General features: G+C 42.4%; 1 protein-coding gene across 1 annotated transcript in view; it reads right to left on the bottom strand.

Moving 5' to 3' along the window:
• Positions 1–27,954, bottom strand: part of LOC129095442 (E3 ubiquitin-protein ligase NEURL1-like) — a 73,314-nt gene that overhangs the window by 23,489 nt on the left and 21,871 nt on the right. Inside the window, exons 3-7 of the mRNA XM_054603877.1 lie at positions 24,204–24,332; positions 22,746–22,909; positions 21,607–21,731; positions 7,707–7,957; positions 7,106–7,427 (exon numbers count right to left, since the gene is read on the bottom strand). Of these exons, the coding sequence (XP_054459852.1) occupies positions 7,106–7,427; positions 7,707–7,957; positions 21,607–21,731; positions 22,746–22,909; positions 24,204–24,332 (991 nt within the window). The remainder of the gene's footprint in view (positions 1–7,105; positions 7,428–7,706; positions 7,958–21,606; positions 21,732–22,745; positions 22,910–24,203; positions 24,333–27,954) is intronic.

Below are 27,954 nucleotides of genomic sequence, written 5' to 3'. Positions count from 1 at the left end.
TGTGAAGCCAAAAGTATGGGGTCACATCAGCTCACATCAACAAGTCACGTGAGTCATAGTGTCGTTAGTCGTTGGTGTGACAATGTGTTGGGATAATAATAAAGTCTGCGAGGGTTTGCTAAAGGGACTGTAGAAGCTCCACATATATAACAGTATGAGTATTAGTATAGGATGTGTTGGCTCCACGCTTCAACACGTTCAGCGGTTTATGCATTTTAATCGACACCTGCACAAATCGATCTTCATCAGCATTTCTCACACCTGTAAAAGGCGTCAAGGGAAAACCTCTGAGCACCTGTCTGTGTAGAAGCTGCACTTGGACCAAACCAGGTGAAAAGCTCCAGGAGAACAAGCAGAGGGATGTCACTTCTATCAAAGGAGGCACCCTTCACTTGAGCCTTGCCAACGCTGAATTGTTGTGAAAGTTTCAAAACAGGAAGAGCCGACACACTGTCAGAGATAAGCTAGCCCTTCTGACACGTAAACAAAGAGTCGGTGGGGGGGTGCCGCGCCTTCATCCATCAAGCCTTCACACATTGTTTTACTCTCACTGAAGCAACTCAGCTACCAGGACTCGTGTTCCTTTTCTTACCTAGGCCACATCTGTCATCTTTACACAAAAACACATTGCTACAATCAGTGTCCTGATTGCACCAACCAATATTCACACCCATTCACACACTGTAGGCCCATTATATAGGAGCCATATAAAATGGGCATGCATGCAGTGTCTGGCCCTGGGCCACATCGACATGGACTATTGGATCTGTGAATTGAATCCCGCTCTACCACTGAGCCACAGTTGCCCCTATGTAAAAGACAGGAGGAGATTGTGGTGCATATTTATGCAGAGATACTTCAAAGAAAGAGCCCATATGTTTGAGTGTCAGATTATGCATGTAAGAAACCTGCATCGTATTTTCTGGTTGATTTGAGATTGATCGCCATTTCTACAACTGCCAATCACTTTGAGTGACAGCAAACTCTTTTGCTTCCTGATGGTGCAACGGGACCTCATTCTCCTATGAAGACCTACAGTGTCATTCAATCCATAACCTGAGGACAATCTCTCATAACATAGCGGACTTTAGCGTCTCCTCAACACTTGTAAATGCAGTTTTCTCTGATGGACCACAGAAACAGCCTCTACATTTTGTATGAACTAAATGAACTGCTGTGTTCGTTGAGGTGACAGCTAGAATGGAAAACAATTCTCTGAATGAGCCCGGTTGAAAGGTGTTAGTGGCCTCAAGGCTTTGCAATCAGACTGCATTCTCCCGTCCTTCAGGGAAGTCCCACACTGGGCCCCTCTTGATTAAAGCTCCACTGTGACTGACTCATACAATCGGGAGTCTTGCTGGCTTCACAACAGCTGGAATTACTCAGTAACTCAGCCGCTTTCCCGATGTCAAGTAAAGTTCTTCTGTGTGCAAGATGTGTGTGTATGTGTGTGGACACATGAGAGTGACCGCTAACCTTTGGCACCGGGACATTGGGTGTGAATTAAACAACCTTTTCTGGCTTGTTGGAAGTCAAGCCCATTGGGACAGTTCAGTCTGCCCCAAAGATTACTCTGCCAAACCGCCGCACTATTGTATTTGCCCCGTTCAAGGTCTGGTGCAGTCAATCACCTGCTACCTCAGGGCCCTAAGCAGAGGCATCAACGCACCTGACACCTTTTCTCTGTGGCATAAAGCATAAAAACATGGATGTGTTCAAGTATTCTGGCCTCTGTTCATGGTTTACTCTACAGGGAAAAATAATAATTTCTTACATAAAGAAAGTTAAATCAAATCCTTTTTCTACCACTAAACGTTATTACCAATACAACCATTAGACATTAGCATGACTTGTTTGGTATGAATGGATTCATGGCAACATTCATAAGATAGGGCTACCGTCCTATAAACTGAAAACTGCAACAAACTTCCAAAGACAGTTGGCTAATGTTAAAGTGGCCCTATTATGCTTTTCCACTTTTCCCTCTTCTTTAATTCAATTCAATTCAATTCAGTTTATTTTGTATAGCCCAGAATCACAAATTTGCCTCAGAGGGCTTTACAATCTGTACACATGCGACATCCTCTGTCCTTCCCTCACATCGGCACAGGAAAAGTGTGTTATATATATTTCTGTACATGTCAAAGGTCCGTAGAGTGTAAAACCTGAAGTCCAGCCCTAAAAAGAGTTACCCTCCCCCTCAGAAGCTCCTGAAACGGCTCCATTGAATTCTCTCCTTTACTTCTGTAACTGTATGAGGTCATAATGTTACAGAAGTGACGTAAAACTCCTTCCGGCTAGTTTGGCCCTCAAACAACAAAAGAGAGAGAAGGAAGAGTTTATTTAAATGTGAAACCTTGACCAATCACAACAGAGCGGGCTAGCTGACCAATCAGAGCAGACTTTGCTTTCTGGAGGGAGGAGAAAGCGCTACAACGGAGCGTTTCAGAGAGAGGGTGAGAAGAGGTGCTGCAGGACAGCCAGGATGAGAAAAACAAGGCGGACTATGAGCATTAACGCATGTAAACATGTTGTAACTGTTTTTTTTTTACACTTCCTGTAAGTCGCTTTGGATAAAAGCGTCTGCTAAATGACTGTAATGTAATGTAATGTAACTGGAGATAAAAATATGCACCCAGAAAATAGCATAATAGGGCCTGTTTAAAGCCAGCCAGATGATCCACTATCCTTTACAGAGGGTAAAAAGTAGGCCAAGTCAACCAAGAAATGAAGATTAGAAAAAAAGCGTGGTGATCAAAGCAGGCAGAGTCTAATTAAAACATAAGCTATGGTTTTATTTTCCCGTTTGGATTGTTAAAGTATGTTAGGAATAGGTCTTCCAGTAGACAGCAGTTTACGTTTTGGCCTACTGGAAAAGGAAAATTTAACTTTAAAGAGCTTTCCTTGTTTTTTCAATGGCTTATTGGTACATTCTGTTCAGATTTTAGTCTGAGTCTTGTGTGTGGGGCCCACAGAAGCTGCTTATGTATAGGGCCCAGATTTTTGTTGGATGCCACGTCATTTTTTCTGTCTCAGCTTCATTAGCAGGATGGAAGATGGGAGGGGAACCTCTTAAATTGCTGTCATCATGCTCAGAGGGGTGCGAAACCCCCCCGTTCCTGCCATGTATGATGTATCACCCTGGTGAATCCTTTGGGCTGGATTATCACATGATACGGCTCCTATTTCTATCTTTCTACATCAAAGCCGCTCCAAATGTCGCCCGTGGCCATCCTTCGTTCTTTAACTTCTGCTCTGACCTCAGAGCTGCCTTAGGATGCTGAACTGATGATACATCTAAAAGATACAAAGTCACATGCAAATCGTTTGCTCTAAACACGTGCTAAGATATTTTTTTTAAAAAGCGACTATAATCAATATCTCCATATTAACAGTACAAGGACAGATGAGGGGGTTTGTCACCAGAAACCTTTCAAAGGGATGTGGAAGAACTCAGTGGATAAAAAAGAGTAGTGGCATTTATGAACTAAAAGTAGTCTGAAACAAAAGGAGAAAATGAAACGTGTGAAATGAGGTTTAGAAAGCTGCAGCCTCCTCTCTCCCACTGCTCCACTGAGTGTCATTGGACCTAACTGGAACATACCACCTGCCCAGGTAAGTAAAGGGTGAGTTGAACCCAGCAAGCTTCCACATCACTCAGAATAATGAGCATGGTTGGAATGTTAATAGTCCTGATGAGAAGGTGGCACCTTTCATGGTAGCTCCTCCCATCAGTGTATGAATGGGTGTGAATGAAGACATGTAGTGTTAAAGTGCTTTGAGTGGTCATAGGACTAGAAAAGAGCTATACAAGTCCATTTACCATTTACTATTTACATCTCAGACTATATCTATGGACACCCAACCATACCTAAAATAGTCTTCTTTCTTTGATTAATGAATTTTAAGCAACAAGGTGGCTTTATAACAATACGATAGAGGAATCTACATTTTTGGAGAAACCCACTCAAGCTGAAATATTTTCCCTTGATGTCTCCTAATCATCGGTTGTGAAACAGCACCACACTACCTGTCTTGAGGAATAAACAATCAATAGATCTCTTCATTGTGAATGACCTGTTTCAAGGTTGCGATGTCGCTCATGGAGGAGGACAGGCCAGGGTTTCACACATGCCTTGTTTTTTGGATTTTTTAAATTTCATATTCTAATTCCATTCTGACAGTAAGATGACGATTCAGAGGAGCCATGAACTAATATGGGCAACATAATACAACAGCTGGAAGGAGGCTGTGTGTGTAGTATTATCCCTGCTGAACAGAGACACTACCAGAGACCCCCCCCGATAATTTACATTATGAAAGCCTTATACATACACAAGCTGTTCAAAATGTCTTTGAGCAAGAAACTTAATCCACCATAGAATTTTTCAATTCATGCTTTATGTAGCAAGGATTATAGTATTTCCAAGGTGGCACAATGAATAATCTCACTGTCTGCTAATATGAAAACTAATATGAAGAGAAAGAAATCACATCGGCAAAGTAGAGCTGTAGGAGATCTTTAAAGTGAGAATGTGATAAAAGAGCTAAATCGAAGTGAAAACATTTGTAACAAAACCTTTAGTTCTGAGATTTCTATTTACTATTTGAAAAAATGCTTTGTTTTTACCATTTCTATTTTTATATGTGCTGCCTGCAGAGCTGCAGGTTTATTTAAGAATCCAAGGCTGGAAAAAGGAAAAACAGCTCCTCAAATGCCAGATAAAATAAGGAGTGAAAGCGGGAGAAAGGCCTCAGATGTGGAAGCCCAAGGGCTTATCTGAGGACGGGGAAAGGTTCATGGAGCGTTGCACACGGAAATGTGATGCACAGAGCTGACACAATTGGCCATTCAGCGTCACAAAGGGCCGTGTCTAGTCTGGATGATGTATTTCTATCTCAACCTTCAGTAGCGTTCCACCCCTCTGAACAGGCCCCTTTCTGAGGGGGCAGATGTCTGTCAATTGGCCCCCTCTAGAACCTGAGCTGCTCTGTAGGCGGCACTGCATATGGCCTGACTGTAAAGAGACAGTAGGAAGGACTTTAAGTAGGGCTCAGGAGAAGCCAGTTTCAAAGAGGTCAGACATCTCTTAGAACCAGGAGGTACAGAGACTTCAATCAGAGCAAACCTTAAGGGGGGGTAAGCCTGAATATTGGGTCTCCGCTTCTTGATATTAGAGACATTTTCTGTATGTCCCAATATCTGATATCCATCTGCTAACAGTAATCTATTAGGATCGACTTACAAACAGCATCATGACTTTGAACCAACACCAACACAGAGGGGCAAATACAGAATAAGGCTCCTCCATACTTTAAAGACACTTAACATCTGTCGCAACCACCATTAAGATACCAATCAACCCAGCAGACACATTACCATATCTATGAGCCACGTGACCCCTAGTCTATTTTCACAAAAGCAGAGGGATGACAGCACTGAATCTCCAGGGAAAAGACATGTGTGTCTACATTCTCTCACATCAAAGCCTGGGCCATCCTATCCTGGGCTATGCATGTTAAGCCACCCAGCATAGCTTGATAACCTTGCTGCTTTTGTGCAAACATGGGGGGCAAATATTGGCCAGATATAGATAGCCTTTGTTCAGTGGTATTCCAGTGCTTCATGGAAGGGTTTACTGTACACAAAAACAGGAAGGGTAACCTCTAGAAAGGAGAGTGTATTTGTCATCTGCAGAAATACACACCACATGGCTTTTAAAAACTGCAAAAAGAAAAAAAGAGTGATGGCAGTGACAACAAGAAATGATCCTAATCACAGATGCTTTGAAAGGGGCTTAACAATAAATGTTTGATTGAGAACAAGGTCCACAGCTCATCTCTAGACTTCAGTACACCTAAAGGAGATGGTTTGTTCCACAGAACCATCTGGTAAGCCGTCTTTGGAAACTGTTGGAAAAGGGCGGGCACTTTGTAGGGTGACTGTGTCTCAGTGGTGGAGCGAGACGTCCTTCAATAAGAGGATGGGTGGTTCAATCGCCCAGCTTGATATTCCTAATGTGGCCCCTGCCATCAGTGTATTGGTTAGGGTGAGGGTCAGTGTCAGAAAACCTCCAGTTGTGTAGACCTGATGAAACTGCAGCATCTACACTAACCTCTTCAGGAGCCGTCATGTTAAGAACATCCACTTCTACATGTCGTCTCACACACACCTAAGCCACGCCCCTAGCTACCAGCAGCTCCTCACAGGATGCTGATTGGTCCCGACACAAACGCAATGCTTGAAGCTTGACCAGATGGATTTTTGGGGTGATCCGTGGTACTGGGAGAATCCAGCTGCAGTGTAAGATGTAACTGGGTGGAACACTGTATGTGGAAGGTAGTGATACATTGCACTGCATCCACTTTATACACTATATTCTTGTAGTATGGTTATGTTAATGGTTAAATGTTAAAGGTTTTGTACTTTTGTATTCATGTGAAACAGATTCATTCTTGGGATGAGAGACACATTTTGGAAAAAGAGAATAAAGTGAAATCAAATAATTTCAAAAAAATATCGGCGCAAGCTGGTTGAGTCTCCTTGAACTTTATTTACATGGATCAATTCAAACGCTTGTCTCTGACGGCCATTATGGCTGATATGGATCTACATCTGGGGCAACTAGTCAGCTGGCCCTCTAAGTTCGTTCTTGCACAATGCTTAGCTGTGTGATTATGACGTCTACTTCTGTTATACTGTCTTCTCAGGAAACTGAGCACTCTGATGGTCAACCAAATTTATTGAACCCATGAATTTGCAGTTCTTATCAATAAGTGTCAGTAAGTGATTACAACATGTAGTTGCTTTGTGAGGGGTTTAATATGTGTTACCCACCAGCTATTAACAGTAGCAACTGGTAATACATTATCTAAGACCACTATGATCATAAATTACAATGGTATCTGAAAAAAATAGTCACATTGTGTTAAAAAAAACTCCCCAAAGTAAAAAGAATGTGGCTGCCAAGAAATAGTCTGGACCATGACCTTATCATATTCTTCTATATACCCTGCTATTTGCTATTCTGGTAAACTTTTTTGTTGCCCCTGTTTCCTGTTTGGTTATTCAACTCTGCATCTTATGCTTCTTCAACCATCTTACCTAGCAGCTGCACTCCACGGGTCAGACCGTAAACATCGATGAGGGCCCAGAGGGGCTCGGCGGTGCGGACTCCACTGAAGAACAGCATGGGACTGGACTCGTTGATGCGGTAGAAGACTCTGCCCTTCTTGTCAACCCAAAAGGAAATGATGTTGCCCTCGTTGGCAAACTCCTCAGGCAGGGCCTTGGCCCAGAAGCCGCTCTGGGACACCAGGTCGGGGCAGGCGTACTTGGGCAGGTTGTCTGGGTTTATCCTGGAGGGGTCTTTGGCGGTGAAGCCCAGACGTAGAGCCCCGCTCCAGCAACACTGCTTTTTAGTAATCTAGGGAGAAGAGAACCAGATGTGGCTTTATTGGTATTATTTGGAAAATGATTTCGTAGAGACTGCCATTTGACATAAGGCTGTGAATCACCACCAACTCTAAACTTCTACATAATATTGGACTCCACATGGTTTCCATTTCAATGCAATCACTGTGTAGTTGAATCTTCACTGAGGAACTCCACCTATTAAGTGTAAACCTAACGGTACAATCATTTTGACAGGTTTAAAGCTCTCTGACTTTTAGGAGCTCAAGTGCTCCACTCTGACATAGAATACCTTGAGGCGGACTTGCTCATACAGCGCCATGGGCCTGTTGCTGAAAGTGATGGCATTGCAGAAACTGGCCTGCCTCTTGACTGTCTTCTGGGTAAGGTCCATGATGATTTGAGATCCCTTTGCGTTCGGATGAAAGAGCAGTGGGCTGATGGGAAGGGGCCCGCCAACGCTGCCGCACTGGATAGGCAGGCACCTCTTGGGTTTGTGGTGGCATCGGTGTGACGTGGACGGGAACGGGCCCCCCAGGGAGTCTGAACCAGGCAAAGACAAAAGGAGAAACAGGTGAGCTTTACTGTCCTAATAAGGAGCAGCAGGTTAGGTTTGGTCACTGTAATCAGTGTCTGATGTTTGAAAAGCTTTACATGAAAGAAAATAACATCAGATATTACCACATAATCTAAGATTCCTGAGTTCTTGTATTTGGGTTCTTTGTTGATTATTTGTGAGCATGGAGCAATAAGCTAATCAGCCATAATCACATGCAGGGTCCTGCGGGGTGAAAAGCAAATCTCCGTGCAGGTCTACAGTGCAACCCATGTCCAAGTAATTATGCTGCTCAGTTATTCACATACGGAACTGTTCCCAGACAAAGGGCCCTTTTCAATGTGATATGATGGTCTATGTCCATTATAAGCCCTTCAGTTGGGCACCTGTCTCTTTGTTTGATCCAACCATCCACCTTGAGCTCCGCCTTAAACACACTTCAACTGCTCTTTATACTGCGTCCGATGCTGTGAGCGTCTAATACGGACGTGGATGGGTCTACATTGGAGTTAGATGAAAGGCCGGTGCTTCTCTGTGCGTCATATCAGACACAGAGGGGCAATAGGTTGACTTATTACATACCACATACATATTATTAACAAGATCCATTGTTTGGGTAAATTGAAACTGAGATTAAGACTTTATTCTTGTATAAATGAAAGCACCAAACAAATGATTTCAATTTGCATTCCAACTTGCAGAGGAATGCTCGACTGACTTGATAATTGAAGCTTCCAGATGATGCAATAAATGTGTCTGAATGGAGTCTGGGTGAGAGTGCCTGAAGGGGAATGAACACTTGAGGAGCTCCTAGAACCAACAGGCACTGGATCAGTAGCACCGATTTTCCAGAGTGGATAACTGCCAGATTGAAATGGATGAATGAGTTTTCTTAAAGCAAGCTGAAGCCTTTGCTATCCATCATCATTCTAGGATGTTAAATGATTTCCAGAAGTTACAGTATTTCAGTTTGAACATTCCAGTATTTTGAGGTAAAGTGGTTTAATTTAATTCAATTTCTCTCAACTTTGTGGTCTACTCTGGTCTTACATCAGTAAGTGATCAACATGTCATGCAGGTTGAGATACAGAGTATTTCCATGCTGTGTTGTATTATGGACCATTCAAGCTACTGTCAGAGGAGAGGCTGGAACGTCTGTCTCTTCTTTGATTGATTTCTCCCTGTGTGATGTACTGGCTAGAAACAAACCCCAGCTCTTCAAATCAGAGGAACTGAAACATCAGCAAAACCCGATGTTTACCCTGACGTATCAGTTACTTGATTTGTTTCTCCAATCAAACTCCAGTCAGCTCTGCTGGACACTTTCAGCACCTAGAACTAGAATAACCGCCTAACATTTGTATGCCTCTGCCAACCAGTCAAGTTGTAGTTCACGTCCATGTCTGTCCATACTGTCATCACTTCATCATTTTATCCTATCAGACATTTGTGTGAAATTTGTGTCATAATTATCATTTGAATGCTTGAGTTATGGCCAGAAATGTGTTTTGCGAGGTCAGAGTGACCTTTGACCACCCAAATCTGATCTTTTCATCCCTGAGTCCAGTTGGGCGTTTGGCCCAGACTTGAAGAAATTCCTTCCAGGTGTTCCTGAGATAAAGCGTTCACTAGAAGGGACGGACGGACAACCTGAACCCATAATGCCTCCTGTCACGTCTGCCGCCGGAGGGGATATTATAAGCAAATGAACACCATCAATACATATTTCTGTCTCTAACAGTATTACAGTGTTTTAGAGAGGACTGTCTGACCAGCAAACAGATGAAAGCTAACACAATGGCAGCAGCAGATGTCCTGTGGAGTCCTGATAAGGCCATGCAGCTTTATGTCTCTCTCTTGTGTCTCTTTCTTTTGTCTCCGTCCGCTCCCTCTCATCTGTTTTCATCTAGTAATGCCCATTCCAGTTTTTCCCTCCGTACTTGTCTATCGTTCAATCTGGCTTCAAACTACGAGCGCTGTCGAGGCCTTTTGTCTTAGGCAGAGCCACAGGAGAGTAGTTGTTGAATGTGGTGCACATGGTCCTGGGCAGATTGAGCTGAATGCATTACTGGGCTCTAAAGAGGTGCAGCTGCTGTAGAGGGGACAGGCTATGTGTAAATCATGTTCCTTAGCAACCCCATGTATCTAAATGCTTGATCAGGGCACTCTTTCACTAGCTATCAGCGAGGATACTATAGATGCCTTTTGTTTACTCAGATACAACAACATGATATGTATTGTCTCAGATTGTGGCTTTTTGCAACTAAGCTTGAGTGTGGTTTCTGGGAGTCCATTCAAACAAAAGGGGAATATCAGTTCACAGAGCAAAGATAATATCCTACTTGATTTCTACCATTCTGAAAGGTCTCTCCATCCTTTTCCCAAACATCTTCACGAACAACACAGCCTTAAAAGACACAACAGCTTTGCAGGTATTTGCCTTTGCAGGTCAACAGGAGGATGTACTGATTACTGCCCTGTAACAAATGGGTCGACTGCTGAGCACCGGATTAAATGGGATTTAAGTGTCTTTAACTGCTCTGTGACATTTTGACCCTTCCTACTATTTAAGTTAACATGTACGCAGGAGGAAGTGTGTGCTTTCTATTTTTGAACTAAATTACACTTGCAGTAAAAACAACCTTAATGGTTCACTCTCAACACTCCCAACCTAATTTCCAGTTGCTCCATTGAGATGTTTTCAGCAAAAAAAACCCAGCAAAGTTGGCAACACACTAGTGAACATTTGGGGCATTTAGCACAGGCCTATTCAGCTGACCCTTTGCTAAGCCCCGCCCCTCTGCTGCTCAGTCAAGCCATCAGAGCTACCCTATAATGGAGCCCATACTGCCACTAACTGCACTCCCTGAAATTCTTTTTATCTTATTTCGAGCTTCATTAAACAGCTGGTAAAATGAACACAGAAGTTGTCAAATGCCACACTTGTTCAGTGGTCCTACTCTTCAAACTATTGAGTGAAAGGGAGATATTCATATCAGGCTGAAGCTGCCTTGATAGTGAATGTGCCAGGTAGAACACCTTGTAGCTTGTAGCACTGTGCTGACTATACTGTTGAGCTTAAACATGTTGAGGGGGGAGAAGATAATTGCTGTAGGATAACTTTCCACATTCTTTAGGGGAGTATAAACTGATGCGCCTTCACACCAGACTTCCTGTTTAGTATTTTGTCTTCACCACCACCACCAGCACCCCATCAGGTGTTTAACCGTCTGTCTGATAGCATAAAAGGATGGAACAGAAAAAAATGACTTAAGCTTTTTGTTTTACTGAGTAGAAAAACATTTGTTCAAAATTGTCTTTTTATTGACGAGGAAACTATTTATTCCACGTGGCAGTTGAACTGTTAAAGATTCAGTGTGTACACTTAAATCCCATGTTATTAGACAGACCAAAGCAGCCTCGATCCTACCGGCTGGTCTCAGTCCTCCAATTAGATCAGCAACACAAATCCTAGAGTATATGCTCGATGTCCACACAGCCTGATATGTGACCCCTTGATGTAAACAGCTTGGAAATGGCTCCTGTTAACATCAATCAAGCTGCCTCTTAAAAAACTCTGTTTGTGCACACAGATTGATGCATGTGTTATCTGTGAAAAAGCAGTTTAAACAGCCTCACAGGAGCCATTTGCTAAAAGGTCAAGAATGTGTTATTATGGAGGAATCGGGTAAAAAGCTTGTATTCCTCTGCTCCAGAGAGTAGAGGTCTTTATCCCACTACTGAAAACCCTTTACAGGCTTGTGTGCAGCTAATACCTGTCATACGCCAATCAACATCTCCGTAGAGCAGTAAACTAATCTACCATTTCAGAGGTGAGCGGTGTGTTTGTTTACCTAGAGATGTGTACTAGTTACTCATTAACCATCACCTAAGTGGCTTACCATCCAAATAGGATTTTATAAGTGGGAGGGAACTATTCAAATATTTACTGCCTGGTTCAGGGAACAACTGCAACAGCTATTCTCGCAAAAGAAACGGTCACATAAGGTTACAGTTAAGCTGTATCATATGGAATTAGGTCGAATATTGTTTTCGAATCATCAGTGTATGATATTTTTTTGAACGTGTACGGCTGTGGCACATGAGGTAGAGCGCTTGTCCCGTAACCCAAACCCCTCTACCGGCAACATGCCGAGGTGTCCTTGAGCAAGACACCTAACCCCAAGTTGCTCCCCGGGTGCTTCATTGCAGCCCACTGCTCCTCCGGGATGGGTTAAATGCAGAGAAATAATTTCCCCATTGTGGGACAAATAAAGGCTTAATTATTATTATTATTACTAAGCGTTGTGTGATTAAATGCACTGTATGTTTTGCAGGGTGTGGTGAGTTGAAAAGTGTACTAAATAGCCAGGCTGTCCTCAGTCACTGTTCATACTCATACCTACAAAAAGTAATGCACTCTAATTTGTTAATAACCCACTGAATTGTGAGCCAGGATGTGCGTCAAGGTTGGAGGTGGATTGACGGGTCAAACTAACACAGGGCGGGAAGTAAACGTTGACTTATTTCACTTTATTTTGTTACAAAAGTTCCGCACTAAGCTAACCACTCTAAGAGTAAGTCACCTAACAAACAGGCTTAGCTAACGTCATAAGTTACATAACAAACATTCGGATTTGAACCTGAACCATGACCTTTTCCCAAACATAACCAGGTAGTTCTGCTGCCTAAGCAACATGTTCTGCATTGCAGGGGCTTGTGCAGGCTCACTAGTCGCTCATGGAGCTGGACATTTGTAGGAGAAAAAAATATATATATTTTCCTTAAGACATCATACGAACCACTCTATGAGGATACGGTAAAATAAGGAGGCATCTGATTCACATACATGTAAAACATAGTGAATTAACCACAAACAATTATCTGTGATCCAAAACTGCTCTATTGACTAATATTTGCAGGTACCATTGATCTAGATCAACATCATATATATATACATATATATACATGATGAGTCTATAGCATTCAGTCACAGCAGCAGCAGTGGTTATGAAGCACAGGTAGCCCACATAGCAACCCACTCCCTCTACTTGTTGCTATGTACAGTCCAGTTAACACTCTTCATAGGAGACTAGGAGAAAAACACACACACACACACACACACACACACACACACACACACACACACACACACACACACACACACACACACACACACACACACACACACACACACACACACACACACACACACACACACACACCTTTAGGCTATTTTAGGAATAAGCAAGCATGCAGGCTACTGTTGGGTGTTACATAAAATAACAAATGATTCAAATGAATAACGTACTGATGGGCATTAGGATCCATCACTAAAACCATCTGTCAATAAAACATAGTTGCATTATTGACTGTATGGCTTTAACACTAATGTAGTTCTCCTGGAATAATTGTAATCATTACCATCTCATAATGTTAAATATGATTTTTTTTTTAATGTTGTCTTTCACAAAGATTACCAGTGTAAAATGCTCCTCTTAAGTTCTTTGTTTGATGTTGCTCTCTCCGTAGATCTGCTGACATTTACAACGCCCCAACGAGCCTGGAGGCCAATGACAAACAGCATCTTAATGATGTTTACATAGAAGTGTCTGGATGATGTATTCAATCCCACTGACTCATGACAAAAACGGCTTTCCAGCCTGATGTCACAGCAACTGTGAAATGAATCACACAATAATAGATGCCATTAATCACACACATTATCATTTAGGCTTAGATGCTTCAGAATACAGATCAGGGTGGCTTCATGCAGCTTATAGATATGTCTGTAGTTAACAGGGTAGAACATTTCCTGTTCTTCCTGATCTCCATTCATACATGTGTGACGGACGCCTCAGGCCCAGAGTGTGTAACCCAATAGGCTGCATGGCCCAATGACGGTAACTGTAGCTGCTATTCTGCCCGGGGACAGGTACCAGGAACTCATTACGGGCTCATCACTCATTTTGTTGGTGGAAACCAAAGGACTCGACGTGCTGCTAGGCAACATCATGACAAATCTATTGGTTCAGTGTTGATGATGCATTGATAGAGGATTCGTGCCCATGGTAATGTAGCTTGATGGGGGGTTTCCATTATGACACCGGTCCGAGGAGCCTCAGGTGATCCTGTAATTTAAAACTATTAACATTCCATTTGCTGCTATGGAGGGACTACTTTCTTGCCTTATGATAGCTTACATTGTGAAAATAAGGCTGACATGTATTTAGCGTCTTTGTTCGTTCATCCTCACTTTGTCTTCATGATGCAAATTTGATCTGTTGTCCAGTAGCCGATTGGGTTTTCAAAGAAATTTTCACGATTTCACAAATGTCTGTTCCACCCAAATGATTCAATGTTGAAGCCAAACACACATCAGCTTTGCTCTTACATACGTACATCAGGTCTGTTGCTGAGGCGCAGACAAAAATGTTATGTCTTGACAGAGAGAATAGATCTATGGGACTATGAGAATACCAGACTGCGTTTGGCTATTGGACGAATATATTGGCTTTTGGTAGTTGGCTGACTGCTGGTTGTTTTTTTGGGGGGATTTTGGTCCTTTTTTTGCTACTGTAATGGAATGCTTCCAAAGAACAAGTGAGAGACGCAGCTCAGCAGCCCAGCAGCCCAGCAATGACAAAGAGAGACACTGGGAAAAAAACAACGTGTGGAGCCGGTATAGTTTCATTCCATCTCAGTGAAGTCGGGATTAATTTCAACAGTTGGTGTTTCTTGGAACAGTGGAAAGACGAACCATTTAGTTAGTGTTTTTATTTAGTTTCTATGTCCAGTTATGAGTTAACAAGGCTAATACGCCCCTCTTAGTTCAATGAAGGGGAGAAACCTGAATTCAGAAGGTGTATAGTTGTATTTTTCTGTTTAATAAGAACAATAGGTGTAATTCAATTCAATTCAATTCAGTTTATTTCGTATAGCCCAGAATCACAAATTACAAATTTGCCTCAGAGGGCTTTACAATCTGTACACATAAGTAAGAATACTTATGTGGTTTATTTATTTACTTGTGGAACATAGCAAACTCACTGCATCAGTGAAGAGACGTTGTAATAGCATGTGGAGAACATAGTGAGATAAACGTGCTCTAGTATTTGCACATAGCATTGATCCAGGTCGCCACCATATATGACCATTAATGATCATTTTAGCACCATGGAAACATGATGAATCTATAACGTCCAGTCACAGAGAGGGGACATGGATGGAATATTGGGATGGAAGAGGATAGGATAACCCAGAGGGGCAGATAAGGAGAATGAAAAGAGGAGGCAGGGAGAGAGGAGAGGAAAGGGAAAGAGTGAAAGATGGGACCAGCTTCTAGGAAACCTGCAAACACAGGAAGTCTGGATGGGACCCAAATAGGCCTGAAGGTTCGATGCTTGGCTGTACTATACATCAAATAAGTTTCAAGAACTATATTCCTTAAAAAGCTCATGAAAAAATTACTTTTAAACTGCATTTAATACAAGTTTTGTTGTGATATTGATTGTTGTCAAATGTGAGAATTTGCTGCTTTTCCCGGTCTTCCGTGAGATGGATAGTTTTCTGATGTTTGCTCTGCTATCTGGCTTGTAATTTTCCTCAAGTTTAACTTAACCTCAGCTAACTTTGAGGTCCTTTCAGGGAAATTTGTTTTGTAGCTGGCTAAAACAAAGAAAGCAGAACGAACATAAAACGTAATAAATGCATAAAACATATCATGGGATATGGTTATGAGCAGTAGAAACTAACTAAAGGAATATCTCTAGTTTCCTGCCCTGTGCTTATCCTACTGTCGGGACACTCCATCAATATTTCACAGCACATTGACCCGCCAGTGAAAGGTGAGACAGCAGAGATGATGAATTCTGGCTGACATCACCCACTAGTCTTCCCGCTGTTACCGCATTCTCTTCAGGAGTAGGATTACACAACGTAATCAATAAGTAATAACATCCAAAGGCCACAAACAGTGGAGCACAATGAAATCCAATGATGCTTCTCTGGTGGTGAAAGAGAGCATGCTGCTGGAGAGGCTAATGATATGCAGTGTGCATCGACGGAAAACAGGCAAGATGCTATTCAGTAATGGCTGGAAGTCATGGTGTGGGCCCCGCCTTGAAACTGACCTGTCATGAGGATGAGGATGAAAGCTGCAGACGCACACAAAACACACACACACACACACACACACACACACACACACACACACACACACACACACACACACACACACACACACACACACACGAGCTAGCATGCTTGCTGGACAAAGGAAGGTTAGGGTTGGTCTACCCTATGTGTGTTGACTGGATCTGCACCATTTATGGCCAAAAGGATAATCACCATTATTTTGATCTTAATTCAGATTATGCATTGGTTTTAGTGTCGACATGTGTTTTTTGTACTTTCACGTTTATACACACAGAGCACTGCTTTCTGTGCTACATTCCTGTTAATGTCCAAACCTTAGCGAGCAGACACGCCCCTGTCTGTGCTCAGCTTCTCCTCGCCTCATCCCTGTGTGTGTGTGTGTGTGTGTGTGTGTGTGTGTGTGTGTGTGTGTGTGTGTGTGTGTGTGTGTGTGTGTGTGTGGACGTACCTAAAGGTCGTTTCTTGGCCCTCTCCCTCTAAACACTGGCATTTTGAGGCCGATGTCTCTGTGCATTACGCACCACCTCTATGACACGTTTCTCCGTTCTAGGCTTAAATGACGGCATAGTGTTGCAACACGTCTTTGGGTTTAATTAAAGTGGCCCTATTATGCTTTTCCACTTTCTCCCTCTCCTTTTGTGTGTTATGTATATATTTACATATAAAAGGTGCGTAGAGTGTAAAACCTGAAGTCCACGCCTAAAAGGAGTTACCCTCCCCCTCAGTGACGTGAAACTCCTTCCGGCTAGTTTGGCCCTCAAACAACAAAAGAGAGACGGAGCTGAAGCTCCAGAGGAAGAGTTTTTTTAAATGTGAAACGTTGACCAATCACAACAGAGCGGGCTAGCTGACCAATCAGAGCAGACTTTGCTTTCTGGAGGGAGGAGCTACAACGGAGCATTTCAGAGAGATGGTGAGAAGAGGTGCTGCAGGACAGCCAGGATGAGAAAAACAAGGAGGATTATGGGCATTAACGCATGTAAACATGTTGTAACTGTAACTGGAGATAAAAATATGCACTCAGAAAATAGCATAATAGGGCCTGTTTAAAGGAAATCATTTTGAATGATTCTGTTGTTCTATTGTTGTTTGTCTTTCTATTTGTTATTTAATCATTTCAGTTTAAAGAGTAATATACAGTGCATCACTCTTCTACTCTGGACTGCTGCCGTTACATTTCTCACAGGCTGCAGCAGCAGGCGGCAAACACACAGCAGCATGGCCGCTCCCCAAAAGTGAAGCCAAAGCCTCTGGATCGCTGGCTGCTGGCTGAAGGAGCGCTTGGTTTCATATGCGGCGGAGTTTATTATGAGCGGAGCACACAATTTAAACATCAATGTCGTGATCGTGATTAATATTCAAATAATTGAGAGGAGGAGGAAGTTCATATCATATGGGAGACACTGACACTCTCTAAACAACAGCACCTGACCCTGAGACAAATGTTTCTGTCACTCCATAGCAACCGTTCAGGACGGATTAACGCTGTGTCTTCTTTCCTCCTGCTCTTATTGACATAAAGACAAAGACAGAGAAAAAAGAGAAAGGAGGAAGAAAGTTGTAGCTGTTGTTCTTCATGCTGTAGTAAATATCCACTGCCTTTATTACTGGAGACATATCCCATGACATCACTGTGATCTGATCTGATTGGAGGACGTTAAGAAACGTTACTTTGTTATATAGCATCTCTTCAGCTCTGCAGTCTCTGCTTTGTATCTGGATACTGAAATCCAATTGACATCGAGTGGAGCGAGTATAAAGAACTCAAGTGCCAACTAATCAATGTGGATAGGATGAATTGTAAGAGATGCATATGACTTGTGTGTGAACAATGTAACTGATTAAACAGGACTGTTGAAGAGACACTGGGGACAGAATGGGGACAGAATGAGGACAGAGGACGGCGTCCAAGAAATGTTGATAAGAAGAAAGTACATGAGCTGACAAAATAATAATAATTATGGAACGGGAAGTTTCACCTTAATACATTTATGAAACATGGGACTCAAAAGTGCTTGATGTCAATATGAGTTTGCTTTCAACCCCTTTTGTTGATATTTATGGCAACCTTACTTGCAAATATGATAGATTAGGCATGTGAAAGATATGCATATTAATTGAAACTGTATTTTACATCATATTTTTAGAGAAGCCCCTAGTGGGTTTCTACCTCATGCACAGACAAATGTATTTAAAGTCGCATTTACTTTTTCTCAGTCTGGCCTTTACTTTTATAAAAAAATGTGCAAATAAAACATAGACCACCAAAGTAAAAAAACAATCACCAAACCTGTCAAAGGAACGGCAGTCCGTTTCAGTTACAACTAAAGCTGATTTTTTATTTCATTATAAGGTAAATTGAATTCAACCCATTCATCAGAAGTGTGTGGCAAGGAAACAGCCTGCGGAGAAGTTTATTTCTTCACTGATAAAAATATCTTCATCCACCTAAAAATGAACTACTACATTTTGTGTATGTAAAAAAAATCTATATGCAAGTAAAATCAACTTAATTTTATTATGTTGATCGATCAAAACTAGTATTTTCAAATAATTTAAAGCTGTATTTCTGAAAGTGTTGCTTGAGTAAATAATGGTTTCAACCAACACACCACACCCTCACTGATGTGGCTGAACGGGTTAGCCTGATGTGATGGAGCCATCCTCCACCAATCAGAGCTCTTGTTGACTCTTAATAGAGCCAGTAACACTCATGTTGTCACTCATGGCTAACTTCCCTTGGCCCCTCCCACTTAGCCGTTCTATTGGAGTAGATTACATAAAAGAGATCACGGTTTGTGGAGTTGGGATACATCTTGTTAAGGAACGAATGCAGATCAACTTCAAACTTGATATTTTCATTTCAAATGATCTTTTATGTATTTAAACACTTTTATGTCCATACATTTTTGTTATTTATTATTTTTTGTCATTTTAAATGTAAAAAAAGTCTTTATTCATCTGTTGAAATGTTTTGATTGCACTACAAACATAAGTGCAAAAAGCATGCTGTGTAAATGTTAAGTTTTATTGTGCTATCTCTGAGGCTGAAACCAGCCACCCTCCGAAGGAAGCTCATTACGGCCGCTTGTATCCGTGATCTCATTCTTTCAGTCACTACCCAAAGCTCATGACCATAGGTGAGGGTCACTACCCAAAGCTCATGACCATAGGTGAGGGTCACTACCCAAAGCTCATGACCATAGGTGAGGGTCGATACGTAGGTGGACTATTAAATCACTCTCTTCACCACAACGGTCTGCTTCAACGCCTGTCCATCTCACTCTCTATTTTACCCTCACTCGTGAACAAGATCCCCAGATACTTGAACTTCCTCGCTCGGGGCAGTGACTCCCTCCCAACCCAGAGGGTTCAATCCATCGTTTTCCGGCAGAGAACCATGGCTTCAGACTTGGAGGTACTGACTCTCATCAATGACTACTTCACACTCGGCTGCAAACCGCCCCAGTGCGCGCTGAAAGTCGTGTTTTAAAGTAGCCAACAGAACCACATCATCTGCAAAGAGTATGCACGAGTATGCAACTCTGAAGTCCCCAAACCGGAGACTCTCCTCCCGCCGGCTGTGCCTTGAAATCCTGTCCATGAAAATCTCAAGCAGAACTAGTGACAAGGACAACCTGGCGGAGGCCAACACGCACTGGAAACGTGTTTGACTTTGTGCCGAGTATCCGGACTCAGCTCTCACTTTGGTCATACGAGGACCGTATGGCTCGTAGCAACGACCCAGGTACCCTGTGAGTTGGGCGACAGGCGAGCGTGAGGACCTAGACGTGCCGAACCACCAGCATCGCAGACTAGCTGTACATTTAAATTAGCTCAGATTTTTGTTTTCATTGTCATTGATATTAGCATACACCGATAAACTGGACAATTCACAATATTATGCTCGGCAGAAACACTGGCAGTCTGCACACAAATCTACCATGCCAACATAAGAACAATGTTGGCATGGTAGATTTCTGCAAACTCCGGGAACATTGAATGTGGATGTTTATTCATGAAGTAGTATTTGGAGCGACTGTTATTGAGAGTTACGTGAAATAATAATTGTTTGCAGAAAGTTGTTAGGCGTGTCCTGTAATGTTATGTAAGAAAGTCCGTTAAGGGCAGTTGTTATTTATTTACAGTAGTAACGTTGTTACATTTTGTTGTTACATTACTATTTTAACACAAACCATAACCTTTTTTCTACTGACTGGATTGTATATGTAGAGTTCTTTAATGCAGAATACACAATGGTTACTCTTAAATGATACCACAATAGAGAATCATCTCAGAGTTGAACTGGTGTTATTGTATCTGAAGGTTCATCAGGTGTTTGACCTTGGTCCTGAAGAGAAGAGGCTGCTGTCTTAGTCTCTCAGTCTTTAGCTAATTGGATCAATCCTGAGGCTTTAATTAGAACCACCAGGTGGTCCAAACTAAAAGCTGCAGGACCAGGATTAACTCCAACAGGTTCACATATATGTCCACACATTAGGTTCAACATGTTATACAACAGAGGGCCTTCAGATGTATACTATTGGCTCTGTTTACCCTCTGTATGGTGATGGAGTAAAGAACCTCATGATGTTGTTTGTCTGCCGTTGGTCACCACTGGGAGCATCAAACTAAACACACAAGGCCTGAAGCCCATGAGCCAACACAGCCGCTGCTCTGCTGACTCTCATCCACTGTTTACTGACAGTAAAGACACAAAGCCCCTGGAGGCCTCTGACACACCTGGAGGCCCTCTGACACACCTGGAGACCCGCTAACACACATGGAGACCCCCTAACACACCTGGAGGCCCCCTAACACACCTGGAGGCCCTCTGACACACCTGGAGACCCCCTAACACACCTGGAGACCCTCTAACACACATGGAGACCCCCTAACACACATGGAGACCCCCTAACACACCTGGAGGCCCTCTAACACACCTGGAGGCCTAGAGACGCTTGTATCCACCCATAGAACTGCAGAACCACGAGGTCCATGTGTCACTTTAAAAGCAATACCATACTTGAAGACAAAATACCAAGTATTATATTCTATATGTTTGCTCATAGCCGTCTATGATGATACTGCTTGGACCTTTGTGTTACAGGGTCATGTGATAGGAAATCAATATATGGATCTCCTGAAGCACAGCTGCACTCTCTATTAACCAGGGGAAACCACAGCACGCACTGAGCAGGGAAACCCCCCAACCCCCCTCAACATCTGGACGCTTCACAACAGTAAAGGGAGACAGGTCTCCTTCATAGCGGAGGAGGAGGAGGAGGTAATCAAGGTGAACACAGCTGCGTGTCGATCCTTTATTCTAATGAGGAGTGACGTCACTGGGACCATAGAACAGGCTGCAGAGCATCTGAGCTGACGGTGACACCGGAGGACCGGAGACCGGAGACCGGAGGACCGTGCAGCTACTCCATCGTTGTCCCGAACATTGAGCCCCAGAGACGGGGTTTCTTACCGTAGAAGGCATTCCTGGTGATCTGGCCCCCCATGGCTCTCTGGCTCTGTCCCCGCGGAGTCCTCTCGCTCACCGGACTACTCTGATGCTCCCTCTGCACGGCCCGGCGGAGACATGCAGGCAGCCTGTCGTCCCCAAGAACAGACACGGAGACACGGACACACAGAGACACAGACCCGCTCCTCTGTCTGTGAGCGACAACACACCCCCATTCACTGAGCTCAACCCGCCTCCCTCTCCTCTCTCTCTCTCTCTCTCTCTCTCTCTCTCCCTCTCTCCTCCCCTCCCTCTCTCTCTCCTCCCTCTCCCTCCCTCCTCTCTCCTCTCTCCTCTCTCTCTCTCCCTCCCTCCCTCTCCCCTCTCCTCTCTCCCTCCCTCTCCCTCTCCTCTCCCTCTCTCTCTCTCTCTATCTCTATGTCTCTCTCTATCTCTATGTCTCTCTCTCTATATATATATGTCTCTCTATCTCTCTGTCTCTCCCTCCCTCTCTCTCTCCCTCTCTCCCTCTATCTCTATGTCTCTCTCTATCTCTATGTCTCTCTCTCCCTCCCTCACTCTCCCCCCCTCTCTCTCTATGTCTCTCCCTCTCTCCCTCTCTCTCTCTCTATGTCTCTCTCTATTCTCTCTCTCTCTATGTATCTCTCTATCTCTATGTCTCTCTCTCTCCCTCCCTCTCTCTCTCTCTATCTCTATGTCTCTCTCTCTCTCTCTCTATGTCTCTATCTCTATGTCTCTATCTCTATGTCTCTATCTCTATGTCTCTATCTCTATGTCTCTCTCTCTCTCTATGTCTCTCTCTCTCTCTCCCCCTCTCTCTCTATGTCTCTCTCTCTCTCTCTATGTCTCTCCCCCTCTCTCTCTATGTCTCTCTCTCCCCGCTCTCTCTCTATGTCTCTCTCCCCCTCTCCCTCTCCCCCCCTCTCTCTCTCTGTATTTACATAAAGGTGGAGGCTGGCTGAGCCTTTAACCCTGTCACTGCTGCTGTCACTGCTCCACAGAGTCTCTGGGTGGTGATTGGTCTGTGTATTGATCTGTGTTATGTATTCTACATGAGACTTTGTTGTTTAAAACATAAAGGAGGGTTATAGGATCAGATCCTCAGTGGTCACATTCTTTGCTCTCAGCACTCACTCTTTCACCTTCCATACTTCCTAATGTGCCTCAGGCCCCTGGATGACAGACTGGGTGACCCCTCAGGAGTCAGGCCTCTGGCTTGAGCTGTCATCACATATCCATGGTGACCTCCCTCAGTCTCAGACACCTCTGTGTTTGCTTTGGGCACTGTGGCCCTGTGAAGGACGGGCTGAGTGAGATAAATGACATATATGAATACATGAACAAAAGAATACTGGCTGAAAGTCCTTTTCTGATCTTTTTTTCCAGCCATCCATGTTTCATGTTATTGTGATGGAGCCAATGTAAGAGGCCTGTACTACGCGGAGAGTCCAACATAACCCGGGTCTCTTTGGTTATCAGGCTAAACTAACCCCAACAACAACAACAACCACACCAGGCGGTCGACGCTGGTTATCCAGTAAATCAACCAGGCTGTGAAGGGCGTTCACATAAAAGGGGCGCAGTTTGCAGCTTGTGACCAATCACAATCAGGGACAATTCTACTGTCAGCAAACTATATTATTGGTCAAAGTCAAAGAAGTTAAACACATAATCCAGGTAAAAGCAACACAGCTGCAGCAACTGTAAATAAATGAATAATAAACCAATAGACTGATAATATTACTGCCCCATGCAGAGCATGAGTAGATCTGATTTAATAACATCTGTGTATTCCACTTAAATAATTTGTTCCTTGGATATATTATCATAGAAATGAAAAGGCTGGAATAAAATAATACTCTATTCATCCCCTTGGGTAAATGATGGCCTGTTTGATCATTTCAGCCTTATTCTTTCAGCTTCAATGCCAACGGTGTAAAATGGACTTGGGAGCAAATAAAAAATAGCATGGATATAAAAACATCATGCAAAGCCAAATGAAGGCTTACTTTGAATTCTTAATCACCCACAGTGTACATAAAAGTACAAGTAGCACAGCAATGCATGACTCTGACTTGTCACACTGCAACATACTGCTTGAGAAGCTATTTCAGATGAGTGAATATATGATATGATGAATATACAGATTTTGTGTTTTTGTGTTAATATAGACATCATTTATGTTGTATTGCTGCAACACCTCCTCGTTAAGGTGCCTGATGCATGCAGGAGACCAAACAGTATTCTTTTGGACGTTAAAAAACATGCTGTATATTTTGGAAATGATTACATTTATCGTTTTTTGAATCACTTCCGACTTGTAAACAGTTTGAAAACATTTGAACAAACGTAAGTTGCAAACATCACACAGCCACCACTGTGATCTAATTATACAAATGATGTGATACTAATAGGCCCCAAATCTTTATAGAATTCAAATGTCAATGTTATGAAGGAAGTTTTGAAATATTAGGTACAAGATATTAAAGTTCTTACTACTTATCACTATTACTTATATACAGTATATATATATTATATTATTATTATGTACTTTTTTTGTTTTTGCTTTGTGTCCTTCCTCTTTAAACAGCAGACCTCACACAGTTCTTCTTGTTGCCTTCCTGGAGCTCCTCCTGGAGCTTCCACTGCTGGCCGAATTCGAGCTGCTGACTGAAGGTCTGTCTCCCGTGGGGAGGACGGAACGAAAGAATCGTTTCTAGTTTCTGCCACTTTAGATTTAATCCAATAAACAAACGATTAAAACGTACACGGACCCTGAACCTTTAACGTGATTAACTAGCCCCTAAGGTCGCTCTGCTTCCTCTCATGTTGCACTGAGGACAGACTGGATGCTACACTGACTCACTATCTCCTCTCCTAGCTAGCTGGTTAGCGTGCTTATTCAGTAGCTATCTCTGCAACACAATACGTCTTTGACGTCTATGTATGGTGTATGTATGTTTTAGACTAAAAATTCTGGCCAGATCTTACTCATTGCCCCTTTAAGCAAAATAAGCACCATAAAACATGCCAGTAAAATATTCTTACAAAAGTATCAACAGCAAAATGTACTTCAAATATTAAAAGTGTTTTCATTACTGATTAACGCAGCAGTTTCCATTTGTAGCTGTTGACTGTGGAGCTCATTTTAATTGTAACTCCTTTATGTGCTATTAGGTACATTCAATTAAAGTGAATTCATCACATTTCTGAAGTTATCATATGTTTTTATACATACAGGGTCATTCTTAAATGTAACTAATAACTACAGCTGTCAGATAAATGTAGAATAATTCATGTAATATTAAGAATTGTATTGTAGTACAGTTATAACGTAAACGTGACATGGCAGCTGGATTCCTGGAGATCACAGAAGAATGATTACTTCATTGAAAGATGACCAAAGAACACTGAAGGCTTTTCTACATGGAAAAGACGTTTTCACTCTTCTACCGACCCGCTTTGGTAAGAGATTAATTGACAGATGGTTCATCCAATCATCTCCCAAGTCTTTCCAAACAGTTTCCAATGATGCCATTCCCACATAGTTCCGTTTGAAAACCATCCTGCCATTCAGGTTAGAATAAATATACTTAATGATTGTACACCATTTCAGTCACATTTTGGATCACGTCAATTACCTCAAATTATTAGCAATATTCGTAACATTTCTTAGAAATTAAATATGGAAAAACATCTATTGGGAAAAGGAGAATATTCGGATTGTTCATCAGGAGTCATTTAGGGCTGGCTGCATTTTTCTGTACATTCTTGTTTATGTTTAAAGTATTATCCAGTAGAGCAGGAGCAGGCTCCTCCTTCAATCATCGGACCCAGGATCCGCTAGTCCATGTCAGTGTGCCCTTGGGCAAGACACTTAAACCCATAATATTTATTTCCCTAATATTTATTAATGATTATGAACATGTAACCATAATAAATACTCTAGCCTTGCCTGGAATGTTGATCAAAATTAAATCAGGACCACAACGCCGAGGCTCGGTTTGATCATGAGACGCTGTAGAAACACACATGGTGTGCACAGGAGGTGAAGACAGTTGGTGGGAAGTGCTCATAGCAAAATAAGGAGCTGACCACATTTGGTTTCATGTATTAACTCTGCTTACAATTGTAAAAATCTGGATACAAGAAGCCTAGTTGACTTAAAGGAGTTGTATTTTACATTCCGAAAATCAATATAGTGTCTATGTAAAGACAGAGGAGTAATGTCTACCTGAGCAGAGAATGAAGCATCTCGACAGTGGCTTCTGATTGAGTTCAACCCTCAATCAAAAGATCGGCGGTTTGATCCCCGGCTCCTCTACTCCATGTCCACGTGTCCTCGGGCAAGACACTTAACCCCAATTTGCTCCCGAAGGATGTGCCATCGTTGTGTGAATTAATGCTAATGGGTGATAGAAGACACATAGTGTAAAAGCTTTGAGTGGTTGGAAGACTAGAAAAGCTATAAGTACAAGTCTTTTAGTGCATGTGAGCGCGCCCGCTGGTTAGCTTTACTCAGCTCTCATACAGCGGTTACGGCTGATAACGCCGTCCAGACCCCTCGGGTCCCCCCTCAAGCAAACACTGCTCTGTTAGCAGTTGTATACACTCGTTAGCACTGTTAGCACCTTTAGCACAGTTAGCTGTGAGCCGCCAGCTTGCTGTTGACATGTTGACAATATAAATGCTCCTAACTCGGATGTTGCACCTTAAAGCCAATGCAAGAATACTTTCAAGACATCCCGAACAAATGAACTTGAAATGAATTTCCTGATTTAATTCTTCAGTTTTTATTAGCTAGATAAACAACCATTCCTTTTCATTTTGATAAGAAAGACTAAGAATAATTAGTTAACAGCATAGAAAGATTTATAGTATAGAGATGATGTCTTGGTCTGGACTAACTCACTTACTAAAAGTAACACCAACGAGTCAGCTGAGTCTTAAAGGTCTCCTCAGGGATGACAACATTGCACCAAGGCATAGCAGCTCTTTGTCACGCAAGTAAGAAGAGCTGTGACTGGACGCTGGCCAGACACGTTTCAGGAAGAAACATCCGACCGGGTTTTTTGACGTAGCCATTTCATGTAACCTTGCAGATACAAGGTAGAGGAAAGGCTTGAAGTGAAGTGCACTTCCTTGCCTGGCTTGACGTTGGTGCTGTACATGATTGCTTTGCTAGAACATCCTTCCTTTGTCCTGTGCCTTTTACTTCCTGTTTGAATAATGCAGCCATCACTCTGTCGCCCTTAACCTTTAAACATGAAAGCCTCTGTTGGACCGCAGTCCTCTCTGCAACATGACCGAGGTGACTGTCTGAGAGTCTCTACATAAAATTACATTACATAACTTACTCAGTGAGAGTTTTAAAGAAAAAGGTTGCAGATATGTGGTTGGACACAGAGACTGTAAATGCTGTCATATTGTTGCAGTCCTGCAAACCTGGAGAGTTCAGGGTGAATGGAAGCCAACATGGACCTTTACTCTTAACCTCTGTTAACCATCACCAACATCATCCTTCCCCAACATTACATGGTAGTTTTAGTTGCCTAAACCTAATCAAACCTAAACCTTAGGTGAAATATTAGAAATCACTTTTATGAATTTTTGATGTAAGATTCTGTGAACAATTAGAGGTTAATGTCTAACCTCAACCATTAGAGGTTAATGTCTAACCTCAACCATTAGAGGTTAATGTCTTAACTCAACCATTAGAGGTTAATGTCTTAACTCAACCATTAGAGGTTAATGTCTAACCTCAACCATTAGAGGTTAATGTCTTAACTCAACCATTAGAGGTTAATGTCTTAACTCAACCATTAGAGGTTAATGTCTTAACTCAACCATTAGAGGTTAATGTCTTAACTCAACCATTAGAGGTTAATGTCTTAACTCAACCATTAGAGGTTAATGTCTTAACTCAACCATTAGAGGTTAATGTCTAACCTCAACCATTAGAGGTTAATGTCTTAACTCAACCATTAGAGGTTAATGTCTTAACTCAACCATTAGAGGTTAATGTCTAACTCAACCATTAGAGGTTAATGTCTTAACTCAACCATTAGAGGTTAATGTCTAACCTCAACCATTAGAGGTTAATGTCTTAACTCAACCATTAGAGGTTAATGCCAAACCTTAAGCATCCCGCAAGATCTTTACAAATTTTGGGGTTACCATCTAGACACAACCAGGTGAGGACGAAAACTAGTCACAGATTGTCACATTCATAACAAAAAACTATGGAGTCAATCAGTTGTCAACAAAATAGGATCAATCCATATTAGTAGGGGCCTGTTGTATCCCCCCTCAATATTGATGGTATTAGATTGGCCCAGTCTGACAGTTAGC

Source organism: Anoplopoma fimbria, chromosome 9, assembly GCF_027596085.1.
Source record: "Anoplopoma fimbria isolate UVic2021 breed Golden Eagle Sablefish chromosome 9, Afim_UVic_2022, whole genome shotgun sequence".
In the NCBI taxonomy this organism is placed as follows: Eukaryota; Metazoa; Chordata; class Actinopteri; order Perciformes; family Anoplopomatidae; genus Anoplopoma; species Anoplopoma fimbria.
The sequence above is the reverse complement of the archived record's forward strand: the minus strand, read 5'-3'. Positions and strand labels throughout refer to the sequence as shown.